General features: G+C 51.7%; 1 protein-coding gene and 1 long non-coding RNA gene across 3 annotated transcripts in view; one reads left to right on the forward strand and one right to left on the reverse strand.

The window, feature by feature from the left end:
- Window positions 1-269: 269 nt before the first annotated feature.
- LOC308551946 (anosmin-1-like) overlaps window positions 270-15,351 on the reverse strand; it is a 97,427-nt gene continuing 82,345 nt past the window's right edge. The window contains exons 8-15 of one of the 2 annotated variants that reach the window (XM_081126858.1): window positions 13,976-14,120; window positions 12,186-12,332; window positions 9,816-9,910; window positions 6,828-6,999; window positions 5,817-6,037; window positions 4,311-4,449; window positions 3,641-3,692; window positions 270-3,526 (exon numbers count right to left, since the gene is read on the reverse strand). In XM_081126858.1, coding sequence (XP_080982984.1) covers window positions 3,517-3,526; window positions 3,641-3,692; window positions 4,311-4,449; window positions 5,817-6,037; window positions 6,828-6,999; window positions 9,816-9,910; window positions 12,186-12,332; window positions 13,976-14,120 — 981 coding nt within the window. In that variant the 3' untranslated portion in view covers window positions 270-3,516. Of the gene's footprint in view, window positions 3,693-4,310; window positions 4,450-5,816; window positions 6,038-6,827; window positions 7,000-9,815; window positions 9,911-12,185; window positions 12,333-13,975; window positions 14,121-15,351 lie in introns of both variants that reach the window. The other variant, XM_081126857.1, reaches the window with a different exon arrangement.
- Window positions 11,525-14,607, forward strand: LOC308551947. The gene is made up of 3 exons (XR_013998074.1): window positions 11,525-11,604; window positions 12,580-13,366; window positions 14,389-14,607. It is a non-coding gene; the product is annotated as an uncharacterized lncRNA (long non-coding RNA).

Genomic DNA, 15,351 nt, shown 5'->3' on the forward strand with positions numbered 1-15,351 from the left:
AGTGTTGGTACAAAATGACACTGAGACGACCAGGATGAACAGTTGAGGCGTGATCAAAGCGGTCCGGGGCGAGGGTTGGCAAACTCCGAAATGCCTCCGGAGGGTGGGGCGCTGTCCCCTCGCGGCGACCAGACCTCGCGTTCCACTCATCCTGACGCCGACGGTTACGCCGGAATCTCCCTGGCAGCCTAGGAAACTGTTCGTTTTTCTTCTGAAATGAAAACTATTTTTCATTTCAGGCAATAAAGAAATGGGTCTAGTCCGCCGGGCGGGTTTCAGGATGCTTTATTGCGGAATCGGTCTGTACAGACTCTAACGTGGAAATAACGCATCGCAGGACACCGGGTATTTACAATACATTTTTGTTTTTTACAACTTTTTTTTTTTACAAGATTATGTCTCTGACGTGACAGACGCGCACACAAATCGGACTTAATTACACACATAAATAAATACGGGCTTCACGGGGCCACTGGGAAGGGACGTGAATCCCACAGGCCGGCGGGGTCAGTCTGTTACCTGCACACGACGACACCATCAGGTAAAGACACAACGACTGCACATAAGCCTGTCACCGCTCTGCCCCCGGGAAACTCGCCGCCATAGTGAGGACAGGAAAGCGCACAGTCGCCGTCTCTGTGTCCTTGCGTTTTAGAGGGACTGTCATGTCCGTGCAGCAGATCCTTAGCGTGGGGCTGTGCTTCCAGGTGAAGCGCGTGCGAGAAACGTGAGACACCTGCCGTCGCGGGGGAAGCCCGGCGCCCGGCACCCGGCGTGACAAAGGGCGTTAGGCTGCAAGTCATTTTCGCCAACGACACCGACACACGGTGCAGGCTTTTCAGCGGCGTCCAAGACGGGAGCGTGAGAACCTCCGGGCTGTTCCCTCCCGGGCCCGCATCGGGGCCAGTTCTCGTCCCGTCAGCAGAGACCCGCCTGCGGGCAGGGGTCCCCGCTGCGGTGGCCGGGCGGGCAAACGTGGGTTTACAGCTGTGAGAACCCGAAACCGCCGGTTCTTAGGTTATTCTTTGTTCGTTCCTGTATTACCATCCACATGAACAACTGTAAACCTACGTTTGCCCCTCCCTGTATTTTTCGTCACATGAGAAACACATCTAATTTCAATGAAACGTATTAGAGATTTAGCTACTAAAAATATGGGTTGTTTTTTTAAAAAAACAGGTTTTTATCCCTTTGTTAGGGCACTCAAATGTTTATAATTCAAAAAGTTGTAATTGTTTTTTGTCACTTGAATATTACTATTGAAATTCATAAAAGAAGCTTGTGTTTCTTTTCCTAATTAATAGAATTTTTTCCCAATATTAATGAAATTGAAGCCACTGACTATTATTGCGAAATTAGGTGCTCGTTAGAGCTGCGTGAGAGACTGTAAGGGAAGCTGTAAGCTCAGACCTGCGTTAGAACTAAAAACATACTTGCTCCATGCCCATTACCCAGACAAAAGAAACATAATTAAATTTTATACAGTTAAACCTAGAATAACATTTTGTGCCTGTGGATATATCCCGCCTTTGAAACTACGGGACGGTACAAACATTTGCTGGCCCAACGCTGGGATTTCTTCAGGACCAATTAAGGTGAGAGAAACCTCTAGCTGACGATTACAAGTCTCAATTTTAGGAATTTGAAATTCTGACGCTGGTGAGGACCCTAGAATGACTTGTGGTCCCAGAGACGCGCTCTAAGGTGTTGATCGAGGCGGGGGTGGGGTGGGGGTCGGGGTTAAATGAAGGCAGTTTCCTGTTCTGTCCCAGGTCAGGGGCCACAGAAAACCATTCAGAACCACCCGGACCCCCATTCTGAGGTTTTCAGTCGTGTCCCTTGTATAGAGCGTCCCAATGCGGCGTCACCAACTCTGTCGGAAGCGCAGGAAACAGCCCCGAGTAGCTGAGAACAGGCACCGGGCTCCTGGGCGGGCCTCCTGGAGCCGGGCGTGGATGTGAGAGACCCGGTCGGTCTCCCCCCTCCCCCCGTCATTGCCGCTGCTGGGAAACGGCAGTGACGCCGCCCGGAGCGAAGGCCCTCTGAGCTGGGCACCCAGCCCAGGAGAGGTCACACCTCTGCACGTGCTCAGGGGACAGAGCACCTGGGACCAAGTCCTACTGGCCACACCCAACAGTAACGTCACCAAAAACGTCCCCACTTTACACGCGTAGATCGTGAGACAAGGAAGCCTTTCCCCCCAACTGTTGATGGCTCTTTTCTGATCCTGTATTTTCCCCGTCCGTGTTCATTCTACCTGTGGGGCTTCTATGAGGACTATGTCTGTATCCGCCGTTAAGAGCCATGAAAACCCTGTCATCGGCGATTCATTCTCAGGGTACATGCGTGTCTCTATCCACATATATGTGTGTGTGTGTGTGTCTGTATATACAGGGTGTCCCCAAAAATGTATACACACAATGTCTGTAGAGTCTATTACATTTTGAAAATGAGCTGTAGGTCAATAAACACTGCCGTTATAATTATTCAAAGTGCGTATACAGTTTTGGGGGACAGCCTATATAATACACAGACACGCACATCAATAAATGTTTCTAACCCCGTTTGTGGGTATTCCCTTAGGAAAGACCTACTCAGCTAAGCATCCCCGTGTCTCAAGCTGCCCACAGACACGGGAACACTATATACTGATAACATGTTTGGACTTGAGTTTATGCTACAAGGTGGCAGTTTGGGGCCTGGGAAGTTTTCCAAACAGTAACATACGACAGATTTGCAAAAGTGAAACTCAAAGCCCCCCTTTTATCTTCCTGAGAACATTCTAGCATACAAATAGGTTATTTTGATTAAGAAAAGGCCAATCTTACTAAAGATGTGAAAATATTCAATAGTTGGGATGCTTTCATTTTAAACAAGAGGTTTTGTAAATTTTTAGACACATCGAAGCGGTAAACTGTAGCAGCCGTGGGTTTTGTGAGGGGAAAATATGAGAGACTTTCCTGATATCTTATTTATATTATAGGGTAAAATAGTAAAAATCAGCCCAGAAAGGCATTTTAATTTCTCCATGGTGACCTTGGATGGCAGCTTAATTCACTGAACCCTTCCTGCTTTGGGTGTCTCTATAAATCATAATTTACAGACTGAACCCTCGCTTGTCTTTGTATAAAATGAAGCTTACATTACATAAAGCTGTATGTCAATTTTGTCTATTTCGAGTTAAAATTTCCAGTTAAAAGTCGCATGTAATAAAAATCACCTTATGCAAGATGTGAACAAACAGGGCCTAAAAACAGCATCCTCTTAGCCGGCTTTGTAAATGAAACCAGTCATTTAATCTCAAGTTCCACTGATTAATGTTACGCTTGGTTTGTGCATGAACCTGCGTGCTGGCTGCAGGGGTTTGATCTGAGTTTGCAGCTCCCACTCCGGGTCTCAGTCCTGTGATAATTCAGTGGAGATTAATCAGCAAAACCACACGTGGAACGGGATCCGCAGTTCACAGCCGAGTCTGCGTTTCCTCTGCTCTCGCAGGAGACGGGTGGCCAGTGTCCTTCACTCGTGTCTGTCGCCGTTTCCAGAGGCAGCGGGGATGGAGAGGGGTTACCCGGGAGGGGTCCCGTGGGAGCACCCACGCTTCCTCCCGCGAGCCCAGGGCGAGTCCAGAGCGGCTCAGTACCTTTCCGGAGAGGAGCTGTAGTGATGGGGGTGGCGATGTTTCAGGTGGGGTCCTGAGGGGAGACAGAGACACGCCTTGGTCATTTCCTTCTTCCGTCCCTGAGCCTGAGTGTACTCACCTGAGCTCACGCCCTCTCTCTGCCTCTCCCCTGCCCAGTTGGCCCCTTTCCCTCCTTGGTTTGGGAAACAACTGTAAGTCACAAGAGAGCTCACAGTTATATCAGCAACTGCAAATTCTCTTTCTCCCTTGAGAAGTTTAAAAATTCACAAATACTTGGCCCTGGGTGGGTAGCTCAGCTGGTTAGAGCATGGTCCCCATAGGCCAAGGTTGCGGGTTTGAGCACAGACAAGAACCGACCAATGACGCGCCGATAATGGAACAACAAATCCATGTCTCTCTCTCCCCCTTTTCCTCTCTGTAAAATCAATAAAAACATTTTTTTAAGGTAAAGGAAGGATTTGAAGGAGAGAGACAAGGAAAGAAGGGAGGGGGAAGTTTTGATTAAACTTCAACCATACAATTTATGCTAAAACAAGAGCCAGTGAGTAGACACAGATGGGAGGAAGGGCCTCAGATACAGGGAACACCCTGTTCCACAGGAGTCGGTCACGATTCATTCTAGTTTTGCACCAGGACTGTTCTCTGGGGGGGGACACAGTGGGGCTCTTACTGTGCGCTGGGGGCGGGAGGTCGGGCGTCCGGAAGGTTCTGATGGTGGCTGGCCCCTCGCCCCCTGTGGTCAGCACCTGGACCTCCAGTCGGTACAGGGTGGACGGCCTCAGGCTGGGCACGGCGAGGATGGAGTGATCCTGAGGGGGGCACACAAAGCGACACGCTCGTCAAGGCCTTTGGGAGGGAAGACACACAGTGGACGCATGTTCTGTGGCTGCTGCTCCCCCCAGGTGCCACGTTTCTGTGGACGTTGCCTCCCAGGTGCCACGTTCTGTGGCCACTGCTCCCCCCCCCCCCGTGCCACATTCTGTGGCCTCTGGCACTGCAGGGTGATTTGGAGTCTATGGCTCTGGTTTCTAGAGTCCTCTGCTGCATGGTCCCCGCATCCAGCTCAGTTCCTGGCAGCCTGAGACCCCTGGCAGAGCTCACAGGGGCCGGGGCCAGTTCTCAGGGCCCACCCTTGGGATCACATGGTTTATTCCTCAACCGAAGACTTTCCCACGGTCTGCGGGTTTCCCGGGCACATCCTGCGATGCGAATTCTCGATAATCCCTATTTCCGTGAGCAAGCTAACTCTCTTCCTTAAAATACACAATGTCTGTCAGTGCCCGTGGCCCAAAGTGTTTAATTTTTTGCCAACATATGCTTCTCAAAACTCAGTAAACCTAATATATTTAGAAAATAACTACTTTCTAATTCCATGTAACCTTTCCTTCCAGGATTTAGGGTGTTGTTGTTTTCTTTTTGAAGCAGCACTCGGCTACTCTGAGGGCATTTTTAAAGACGGTAAAAGCCCAGGCATGGGTGGGTTTTTTCAAGCCAAGGAATTAGGTGGCATGGAAGACAGGCCAGCTCCTTACGGCTGCAGCCGAGCCTGAGGGGGGCAGGGGGAGGGAAATAACAGGTTTCTTTTAGCGCTTTTCTCCCCAATTAACACTTCTAACTGGGCCTGTGCACTTGGGGTACAGGGACACGAGCGAACAAAGGTGGCGGAAAACGGGGAAATGACTTGGACACAGTGGAGATGGGAAAGGTCTGCTGAGGGGCTGCCTCTGGTCACCAGAATTTATCTAGAGGACCGTTTCCTCTACTTACAGTGATGCTTGGGCGTGTCTTTTCTCGCAAAATAAAATAGTCATGCCCTGGCCGGTGTTGCTCAGTGGTTAGTGTCAGTCTACGCACCGAAGGGGCTCGGGTTCGATTCCCAGCCAAGGGCACAAACCTGGGTCTCAGGTTCAACCCCCAGCCCTGGCTGGGGCACGTGCGGGAGGCAACCAACGGATGTGTTTCTCTCACATCGAAGTTTCTTTCCTCTCTCTCCCCCCCCCCTTCCACTCTCTAAAGGGTGAGGCTCAACAACCAACAATAAATAAATGAAACATTCGGGAGAGGAAACGGTGGGACTGAGCCTGAGCGAGCCAGGGCGGAGCGTGGCGGCGATGCCGACCCTGGTGTCATGAGACGCGAGCAGTGGGTACCGGCCACGTGACACGGGGACACCTACTGCGGGCAGGATCTGGGACTGCGAGATGATGCTGTTGGGCAGGCTGTTCTGTCTGCTCTCCGTGGTCACCTCCGCCCATGTCACCTGGAAGCCGGTCATGGGCTGGTAGAGGTTGGCCTTGGCCATCTTCCAGGCAAAGTGGCCGGTGATGTTGCCGTCCTGGACCGCGAAGGAGGCAGACAGGTTCTCGGGCTTGGCCAGCACTTTGGACAGAGCGGGACCTGCGGCGGTGGGGAGTGGGACCTGGGTTAGCTGCAGAAAATGAGCTGAGGTGGCGCCTGTTTGACGTTTGGGGCGGGGGGCTGGGCAGCCTCCGAGCAGGGTGACCCGAGTCTTAAGTGTGGTCTCGGACAACCAGCTCCGTGACAGACGGGGACCGCGCCGGACCAGGCCCCCATCACGGCAACCTTGTGCCAAGTGCCACTGATCCTCTGAGTGTCCCAAATAAACGTATGCACACTTTAACAGCTGATAACTCACTTCATTTTCGCTCCTTTTCAGGTTTAACGGATTTGAAATAATGGGTGAAGCCAGACTAAGCTTTGAACAGAGAATATTTACCTCAAAGTGCCCCTAGACTTTTTTTTTATGGGGACACATAAAAGATAAAGTTTATGGTACAAAATCAGCAACCGTCAACACACGGAAGGAGCACAAATACCGCAGGGAATGACTCCCGATGTTTGCGATTCCGTTGCTTCCCGTTATCAGCAGGGCCTGGACCAGAACAGTTCTCCTTTTCAAAACAGGTGTTGACCAAAAAAATTATTCGTTTCTGGAGATGCTTTTAAACGTTGAAAATGAACTGTGTGTTCACAAACACTGACGTTATAATCATTCGAAATGCGGATACATTTGGGGGGGGGGGACACCCTGTGTATGTTACCTCCAAGTTGGCCTGTCCCATTGCAATGCAGACAGAGGGGTGCCGCCTGTTTTTAGGGGGCTGTGAGGGGTGGTTTGGAGATGTCTGCAAGCGGGCCGACCTCACGGCGTTCGGGTGACACGCACCTGCTTCCCCGGGGCAGCTGACGTGCGTGCGGCTTTTCCCCTGCAGGGCGGAGCAAGGCGGGGTCCTGAAGAAAACCGTCTCGGCCTTCGGGCGGCCCTTGGGCCGTGTGGGTTGCACGGTCACCTTATATTTGCAGGAAAAAGATAGATCTTGAAGAATCATGTAATTTTCCTAGGGGGAGAGAGAGGAAGACAGTGGCAGTAAATCTCACTGGGGATGAAAACATTGGCCGGAGGCGGGATGGCACTCCCGCCACGGTGTGTTCTGACATAGTGGGGAGGTGCCATGTGGCTTCTGTAACGAGTATGTCAGACCCTGTCCACGTTTCAGTGAGCGCCAGCTGAGCCCTCCCTGGCGTGGCCACGTCCTCTGGAGTTCAGAGCCTAGGAATCACGAGAAAGCAGCCAGCTTGCACCTCGCAGCCCGCATGGGCGCTGGCCTGAGGCCGCCAAACAACTCTGCTTATTTCAAGTGGGAAAACGCCCACTCGGGCTCCTCTGAGACACAGGCTTGGCTTATAGACAAGTTTAAAAAAAAAAAATTAAGATATTTGCCCTGGCCGCCGTGGCTCAGTGGTCAGAGCATCGGCCCGTGAACCCAAGGGTCGGGGATTCGATTCCGGGTCAAGGGCAGACCCCTGGGTTTCAGGTTCGCTCCCTGCCCCCAGTGGGGTGCGTGCGGGAGGCAACCCATCGATGTGTGTCCCTCACACTGAGGTTTCTCTCTCCCCCCTCCCCCTTTCTTTAAAAATTCAATGGAAAAAACATTCTCTGGTGAGAATTAACAAAGACAAAATGAAAAAAATGAAGCTCGTCTCTGCCACGGTATTTCCCCCTTTCCGGGGTGCTGCTTCCCCCCATAACAGCGCCACGAAATGGAAACACGAGGAACAGGCTCCATCGCTGAGCGTGAGGCGGCTCGGGGTGTAACCGGCTGTAACGGGAAAGAGGACACTCCGGGTGTAACTGTCCCCGTTGCACTCGCCCGCGCAGGTTGGCGGTCACCAGGGCTTCGTGTCAGAGGCAGGTGAGGGGCCTCGGCCGGCTGCCCTCTGGGGAAGGGCAGGGGTCGCTGCCACACAGCGGCGTGGGTTGGTGACAAGGGTGCCACAAGAATTCAAATAAAACCGCCGGGCATGAGTCAGCAGGAGCAGCCACGGCTGAGACGCACAGGGCAGGGCCTGGCCCTTTCCCCAGACGGGCGGTGCGTAGACCCCGAGCACAGTTAACACGGCAGGGTGCCCGGGACGCCGGGCCAGCCCGCTGTCTCTCTGGGAGGCTGAACGGCTGTTCCCCAGGACTGAGTCTGGGCTTTGTGGGGCCACAGAGGAGCCCGAGTCACCACTAACGACTGTGCTTTGCAGACGCCTGCAGCCTGCTTTCAGGTGGCGTGACAGGAGGTGGCAGGAGCCACCACAGGTAAGTGAGCGGATGTGCATTCCCAGCAGGAAAGGAATTAAGAAGCTCTGCACGTCATTAAAGATGGAGACAGACAAGTCCTAAGCCCTTAGCAAAGCACTTGTTGGAGATGTGCGATTCGTATTTCTGCCAGATATGTATGTATACACGCCCAGCAAAGAGTTAGGAGCACCCTCTGAGCTGCTACAGACGCTCAGCCTAGGGGGGCCACCCCCTGAAAATCAGCCGGGTGCCACAGGAATCCAAGGCACATGCAAGTAAACAAGCAAAATCCCCCCACCCCAACCCCAAAAGACTTAGGGAACCCTGCTTCTATTTCTTTCTCTGCTTTCCTCCAACCAGTTCCTTTTTTTAAAACATCCGTTTCTTTCTTTCTTTCTTTCCTCCTGTCACGCCACCTGAAAGCAGGCTGGAGGCGTCTACAAAGCACAGTCGTTAGTGGTGACTCGGGCTCCTCTGTGGCCCCACAAAGCCCAGACTCAGGTCACACATTTTAGGAAGAGGTCAAGGATAAATGAAAACAATGCTGGTAGCACAGGTCAAATCCAGTAAAAAAAAAAAAAAAGTCAAATGAGTGCCTGGCTGGCGAGGCTCAGTGGTTGAGCGTTGACCTAGGATCCAGGAGATTGCGGTTCAATTCCCAGTCAGGGCACATGCCTGGGTTGTGGGCTCCATCCCCAGTAGCGGGCGTGCAGGAAGCAGCTGATCAATTACTCTCTCGATGTTTCTCTCTCCCTCTCCCTTCCTCTCTCGGAAATCCTTTTTTTTAAAAAAAAATCGAGTGTTTTTGCAAAGTAAGCAATGTGCTCTCTCTCTCGATCTTCAAGTTATGTGTCAGACGGGATTTAAAAAATACTTCAGTGTTGCTTTAGAAAATATTCAGCAGACGAATGTTCTAGTTCAAGACCATAAATCAGTGTATTAGACGTGTGGGGCCTCGCCATGGGGACTTCAGACTGTCCTGCTCTGTCACATACCATGCATGGTGCAGTGTCCTCTTTCTTAAACATGTCCTGTGGTTTGTTGAGTCTACTCACTAACTCATGATTCCTCTTAAAGTTAAGAGTCGAGACATGGGTCTGTGGTATATGGGACAGGGAGTGTCTGTTATTGCTGGGTGACTCGGTGGCACTTGGGGATGTGGCACAGTGAGACGCTAAATCATAGGATTGTGTAGCATCTCACTGGGAAATTAATACCTTTAGATCATGCTGCAAAGGCAAAATTCAGAGGGCAATTCATAGCTTTTGTCCAGTTCAATGAAACACAGAGCCCAGAGCCTTTCCCTGTGGTCTGGGCTCCTGAAGTACTGGTCCCTCCTGTCTGCCTCAGGACTTGCCATGTATGATACCACAGTGAGCTCTCATGTGACACTGACTTCACGAGAGGAGAAGTGAACACAGGGACTGTCACCTGTTCAGTCTTCACCCAGGCATTTGCTCAATAGCACATGTGTGAGAACAATGTATCCGTGAGACATACAATGTGACATCTTCCAGTCCAATTTTATACACCCGAGGAAAGAGTCTAATGACCATTCAGAATCAATCCGTAGGACCATGGACTCACCTGGGTTGTGCCTGATGATGCCTCTGGCCTGGAGGTGTCATTGTGGGCACAGGCTTCTGGAGACCACTGCACATGGTAGCGACTCACGCTGGGATCTGTAGGGTCAGAACGAGGGCACAGAGAGAACAGTCTGGAGTCACATCCAACACAGTCCCATGTCCTTGAAATGTGACAGAACAGGGGGGAAGGAAATAAAACTCACAGGTGGTCCCCAAACGCATATGTGAACCAAAGGAGGCACGCAGGTCTCGCAAAGTCCTGATTGTTGTTCCGTTATTAAGACTAAAGTTGGGAGCCCAGCTGGTGTGGCTCAGTGGTTAGTGTTGGCCTGAGCACTGAAGGGTCCTGGGTTCAATTCCTGGTCAAAGGCAGGTACCTAGGTTGCAGGTTTGATCCCTGGCCCCAGTCTGGCACATGTGGGAGGCAACCAGTGGATGTGTCTCTCTCACATTGATGTTTCTCTCTCTCTCTCCCCGCACCTCCTTTCACTCTTTCTAAAAATCAATGGAAAAAATATCAGATTAGGAATGGGGAGACTCATCGCGGCCAAAGGGCACAGTAAGATCCAGGTGAGCTGAGAGGCTGGTGAGGCTACGGATAACTAGGAATTCATGTCACAGCAGGACTGGGCATCGCCATAAAAGGTGTCTCCTCTCCTACATCTGTGATAATTACGAACGGGCACATCTCATAATGTCGGGGAGCTTTGCTCGTGGGTCACACAGTGACTGCCCACAGGCTTCTGGGAGGACGGCGAATGTGGGTGGAACTGGGAGCCCATGCTCTCCAGCTGGCTCTGCTTTGGGCTCCCCAGGGCTTCCTCCAGCTCAGCCACCTGCCAAGAGTCTGGCCTCACAAGCCCGGCGGTGTTTCATGTGTTCATTTGACTTTCAAATTTAAGATAAAGAGGGAGATGGGATGGGTATAATTTAAGGAGAAGGGCTTTTGGGGAAAGTACAGAATTCTAGATATGACTTATTCGTAATACACTGTGCAAGGAAGAGGCCCTGTGATCTAGGGGAAATCCCCAATGTTGGCGACTGACAGCAACGTAAATTATTGCAGTAAATCGGCACTCAGATCAGAGTTTCCACCACAAGGCGATGGCTGCGCTCCAGGATCGCTGGGAGCCGTGTGTGTGTGTACACACGTACGTATACAGACATGCACACACACACTCTCCCATCGATGTTCACATTTCCAGTACCACACTAATTAAATATAATGCTACGGTTTATTGATAGTAACACAATGTACTAATATAATTCTAATTTAAAACCAGTAAATACCATAGAGCAAATAAATTTTATAATTCGATATGGATTATAAACCTGTTATTAAACCTTGTAATGGGAATATATTGATATAATTTTTAATTTAATAATATAGAAATGAAATTTGACGTATGAGAGGGATAAACCGTGACTGGGACTGGAAATGCTATGTCAGCTACACAATCGGTGTCAGCAGCTTGGAGGAAAATGCTGGAAGGAAATGGGGCAAAGGTCCATATTCCTCCCGGCACCTCGGCTGACCCCCTGAGTAAAACAGCACTTTAGAAGGATGAGAGGGATTTTACAACTGGGCTCTTGAACCAAAATAATTTGCTTATGTTTATAAAATGCACAGGAGGGATGAAAAGAATGCAAACAAATATCCCGAGTCGACAGAGCAGGCGCAGCAGAGTTTGCCCTAAAGATTTGAGCAGACGGGAAGGCTTCGCTCTAACGTCACCTCGGCGCTCACCGTGAAGGGGCACCTGAAGGCGCCTAATGTGCTTGTGCCGTGGGTAAGGACACATAATCTATCACGGTATCTCCGTCAGGCAGAGATTTAACACAGCATGAAAATGCAGGACAGTGCAGAAGGCTCATACAGCGTTACGTGAAAATGTGTTACACACACGCTCACAGAGTGACAAACAGAGGCACAGGCACCTCTGAAAGGAATCCCCTGAGGATGTTGTTTCCATGGGACAGGTGACTTTTTTTTCTATTTTCAAAATTATTTGTGTTATGGGTCTTGTTTTGTTGTGTGTGTGTTTTTAAAAAACTAAAACCAAAAACTGCAGTGTGAAACAATGAACCGTTTTTGGGTGCTGTGGACACATCAGCCTTCGGGGGAAAGGCAAGAAGAGAGGCCAATGTCCCCGAGGTGAGAGAATTTAAGCAGCTGACTACCACTGATCTCAAAATGTGACGTAGATCCCTGGGTGTGAGGAACCCTGGGACTCCGGAAAAACAAGGCCTTCAGAAAGGCAGTGTTTTCTTGAGGACCTGCTTTCCTGAACATCAATACTGAGTTTTCACGAGGCCTTTTACATCCCTGTGGGATTTAAACCGACGAGCACAGGCAGGAGACCCCGGGTACCTTCGGTCTTTTTCCAGTACACCTTGACCTGCAGCTGGTTGTCTTGGTAGAAGGGGGAGCCAATTTCCAGCAAGCGGCCGAGTCGGCGTCTCTGGAAAGGGGGCTGTGTTCGAATCACGCCTTTCCTGGTTTTCCCAAGCTGTTCTTCTGCAAACAAGGCACAACAGTCTAAGTCACGGGTCAAAAATAACCAGGAAGCCTGCTGTCAATCCCGGCGTATTTAATTTCATGGTTATTTACTCATCTTTAGTGACTAATTTTTAAACAGGAGAAGCCAGATGGAAGACCCAAGGCTCTGCCCGGGGGGTTGGGGGTCACCAGCCCCCATCTTCAGGGGCTTCCAAAAGTCCCCTCATCAACACAACAAAGGTACCTTTATCCCTGTATCACTTAGGAAATTCCAAGTGCTGTAGGAGCTGGGTGCCAGACATCTCGAGGAAGGCCAAGTCCATATTTCCACTGTAAGTCAGACCATGACAGGCCCGTCCTCTCTGGGAGGCAGCCGGCCCACCCGGGAAGCAGCAGAGCCCGCAGCGCCCGGGACGCTGCGGGGAGGCTGGGTGGGGCTCAGAAAACGAGCTGAGCTCCCGGCAGCACCGTGGAGTCAGAGTGTCTACCTGGGCACACCCACAGCTTTCCTTAAAACAACTAATCAGGGATATAAGGTTTTCCCAAGCCCCCTTAGGCGTCTGATTCCATCAAAAATCTGTGATGTTGAGAATTCACCCTCGGACAGTGACTGACGCGTAGAAACCACGCCCCATCTCTATATGGATTTTGTCTCCCTCTTTTCTATCCCCCGCAACTTCTATTTTCATTATAGGTGTAAGCGTATAGTTTTATATATCTCAAGATTAAACCGTTTTTGCTTTATCGAAACAAAAATGCACCGACCGGTAGTGTTCGGTAGTAAACAAAAACGGAATGACACCGTTTCTGTGGTGTCCTGCGGAGGTATGAGCCTAACTGGTCCTCCTTGACAATCCTCCACGTTCAGAGAATGGAGCCACTCAGCTGTTTTTTCAGACGTCAACATTTTGATTAAGTTTACAGATGGAGAGACTCGGAGTATTTTCTCTGCAGCCCGTTTTTATTTTGCAGAGAAAGAAGAATATTCCAGTTAGTAAAACACTTGGAATCGGTCAAACCTGGACACACTCCTCTTCCGTCCCAAAAGCAAGGTACGTTCTGGAAACACTGTGTCTCCTCCTTCCAGGGACCGTTTCATTAAACTGCGCAAACTTTCCCCCTCTGCCGAGTAGAAATATCTACTCTTAAAGCACCTCGCAGCCGGCAGACCTGGGACGCCATCATTCCAAAGGCACTCACGCCCGGCCGGTGGGGCTCAGTGGCGGAGCATCGGCCTAGGAACCAGGAGTTCAGAGGTTCGGTTCCCGGTCAGGGCACAGGCCCGGGTTGCGGGCTCCATCCCCAGTTGGGGGTGCGCAGGAGGCAGCTGATCCATGACTCTCTCATCACTGCTGTTTCTCTCTCACCCGTCCCTCTAAAAAAATCAATAAAAACATTCAAAAAAAACCTCACTCACATGCTGACATTTACTCTTCTGTAAAATACCATTTCCCTCGCTGACACCGTAAACTGGTAATGACTCTATTTCCGGTTGGCTCATGGGAAAACACAGTGCTCAGGCAGAAGTCACACCTGTGATTACGAGGTTGTCCAGCAGGACTGGGCTGCGAGACTGAGCAATGGCCGGCTGGGTCCTGCACACGCTTCCGCGTGACTGCCGGGCGGGTGGGGAGTGTGTGGCGAAGCTGGGGGACACTTACTGTTGCCGGCGGGGGGCGTGGAGGAGAAACGCAGGGCCACCTTGGCACTCTTGAGGCGTGTCTGCCCCCAGTAGGCGACGGCCTGCAGCTCCACGCTGTACTCGCAGTCGGGCGGCAGCCTCTCCAGGACCACGGCGCTCTGGGCCTGGGCGCGGGACAGCCAACACCGCGGCGTCAGCAGCGCCCGCTCGGGCCCCGCTCAGTGTCCCCAGGAGGCAGACCGGCCTCTCCCCACGGGTCCCTTTAACTTTCTAAGCTCAGCTTTGTCTCTGCCTCTAAGATCTGAGCCCAGATGAAGGGTGGGGCAAGTAAGTTTCACAGAAACGTCAAAACACGATTCCTTGTTTGAAATGGTGTCCCCAAGCTTCTGGAGCAGCACACAAAAGAGTAATTCTGCCCCCGCCCCTCTGCAGGTACCGCCTCGCGGAGAAGAGGGAGCTGTTTGCAACGAACCAACCGAGGCTCAGATGGGCACCTTCAACACCCTAGTGTCTGTGGCCCTGGGCTGCGCAGATAAGCACATACGTTCTGTGGGTGATCTCTACGGCCAGAAGGCGGCGTGAAGAGAATTCGTGTTCTTTATTTAGCTTATTTTTTTATCATTTACTTAATAAACTATCATTTACTTCTGCAGTTGAGACTGCCTTTCGGACATGAGGGGGTCAATGGACTAAATTCAGTTGTTTCACCTGCGTCATCAAAGGCACGGTCTCCCACTCTCTGACCTTCGTGGCTGAAAACGAAAGGGAGGGAACCCTCCTCCGTGCAAGCCTGTCTCAGCTCAGCAGAGGTGGCTGTTCGCATCCTCCCACCCGGAGTCTGAGTAACCCTCCTGCAAGAGCACAGCCCCTGCAGGAACACACCTCCCTGCAAGAGCACACCCCCCTGCAGGAACACACCTCCCTGCAAGAGCACACCCCCCTGCAGGAGCACACCTCCCTGCAGGAGCACACCCTCCTGCAAGAGCACACCCCCCTGCAGGAGCACACCTCCCTGCAGGAACACACCTCCCTGCAAGAGCACACCCCCCTGCAGGAGCACACCCCCCTGCAGGAGCACACCTCCCTGCAGGAACACACCCCCTGCAGGAGCACACCCCCCTGCAAGAGCACACCCCCCTGCAGGAGCACACCTCCCTGCAGGAGCACACCCTCCTGCAAGAGCACACCCCCCTGCAGGAGCACACCTCCCTGCAGGAGCACACCCCCCTGCAAGAGCACACCCCCCTGCAGGAGCACACCTCCCTGCAGGAGCACACCCCCCTGCAAGAGCACACCCCCCTGCAGGAGCACACCTCCCTGCAGGAGCACACCCTCCTGCAAGAGCACACCCCCCTGCAGGAGCACACCTCCCTGCAGGAACACACCTCCCTGCAA

This window comes from Miniopterus schreibersii (assembly GCF_964146895.1).
Source record: "Miniopterus schreibersii genome assembly, chromosome: Y".
In the NCBI taxonomy this organism is placed as follows: Eukaryota; Metazoa; Chordata; class Mammalia; order Chiroptera; family Miniopteridae; genus Miniopterus; species Miniopterus schreibersii.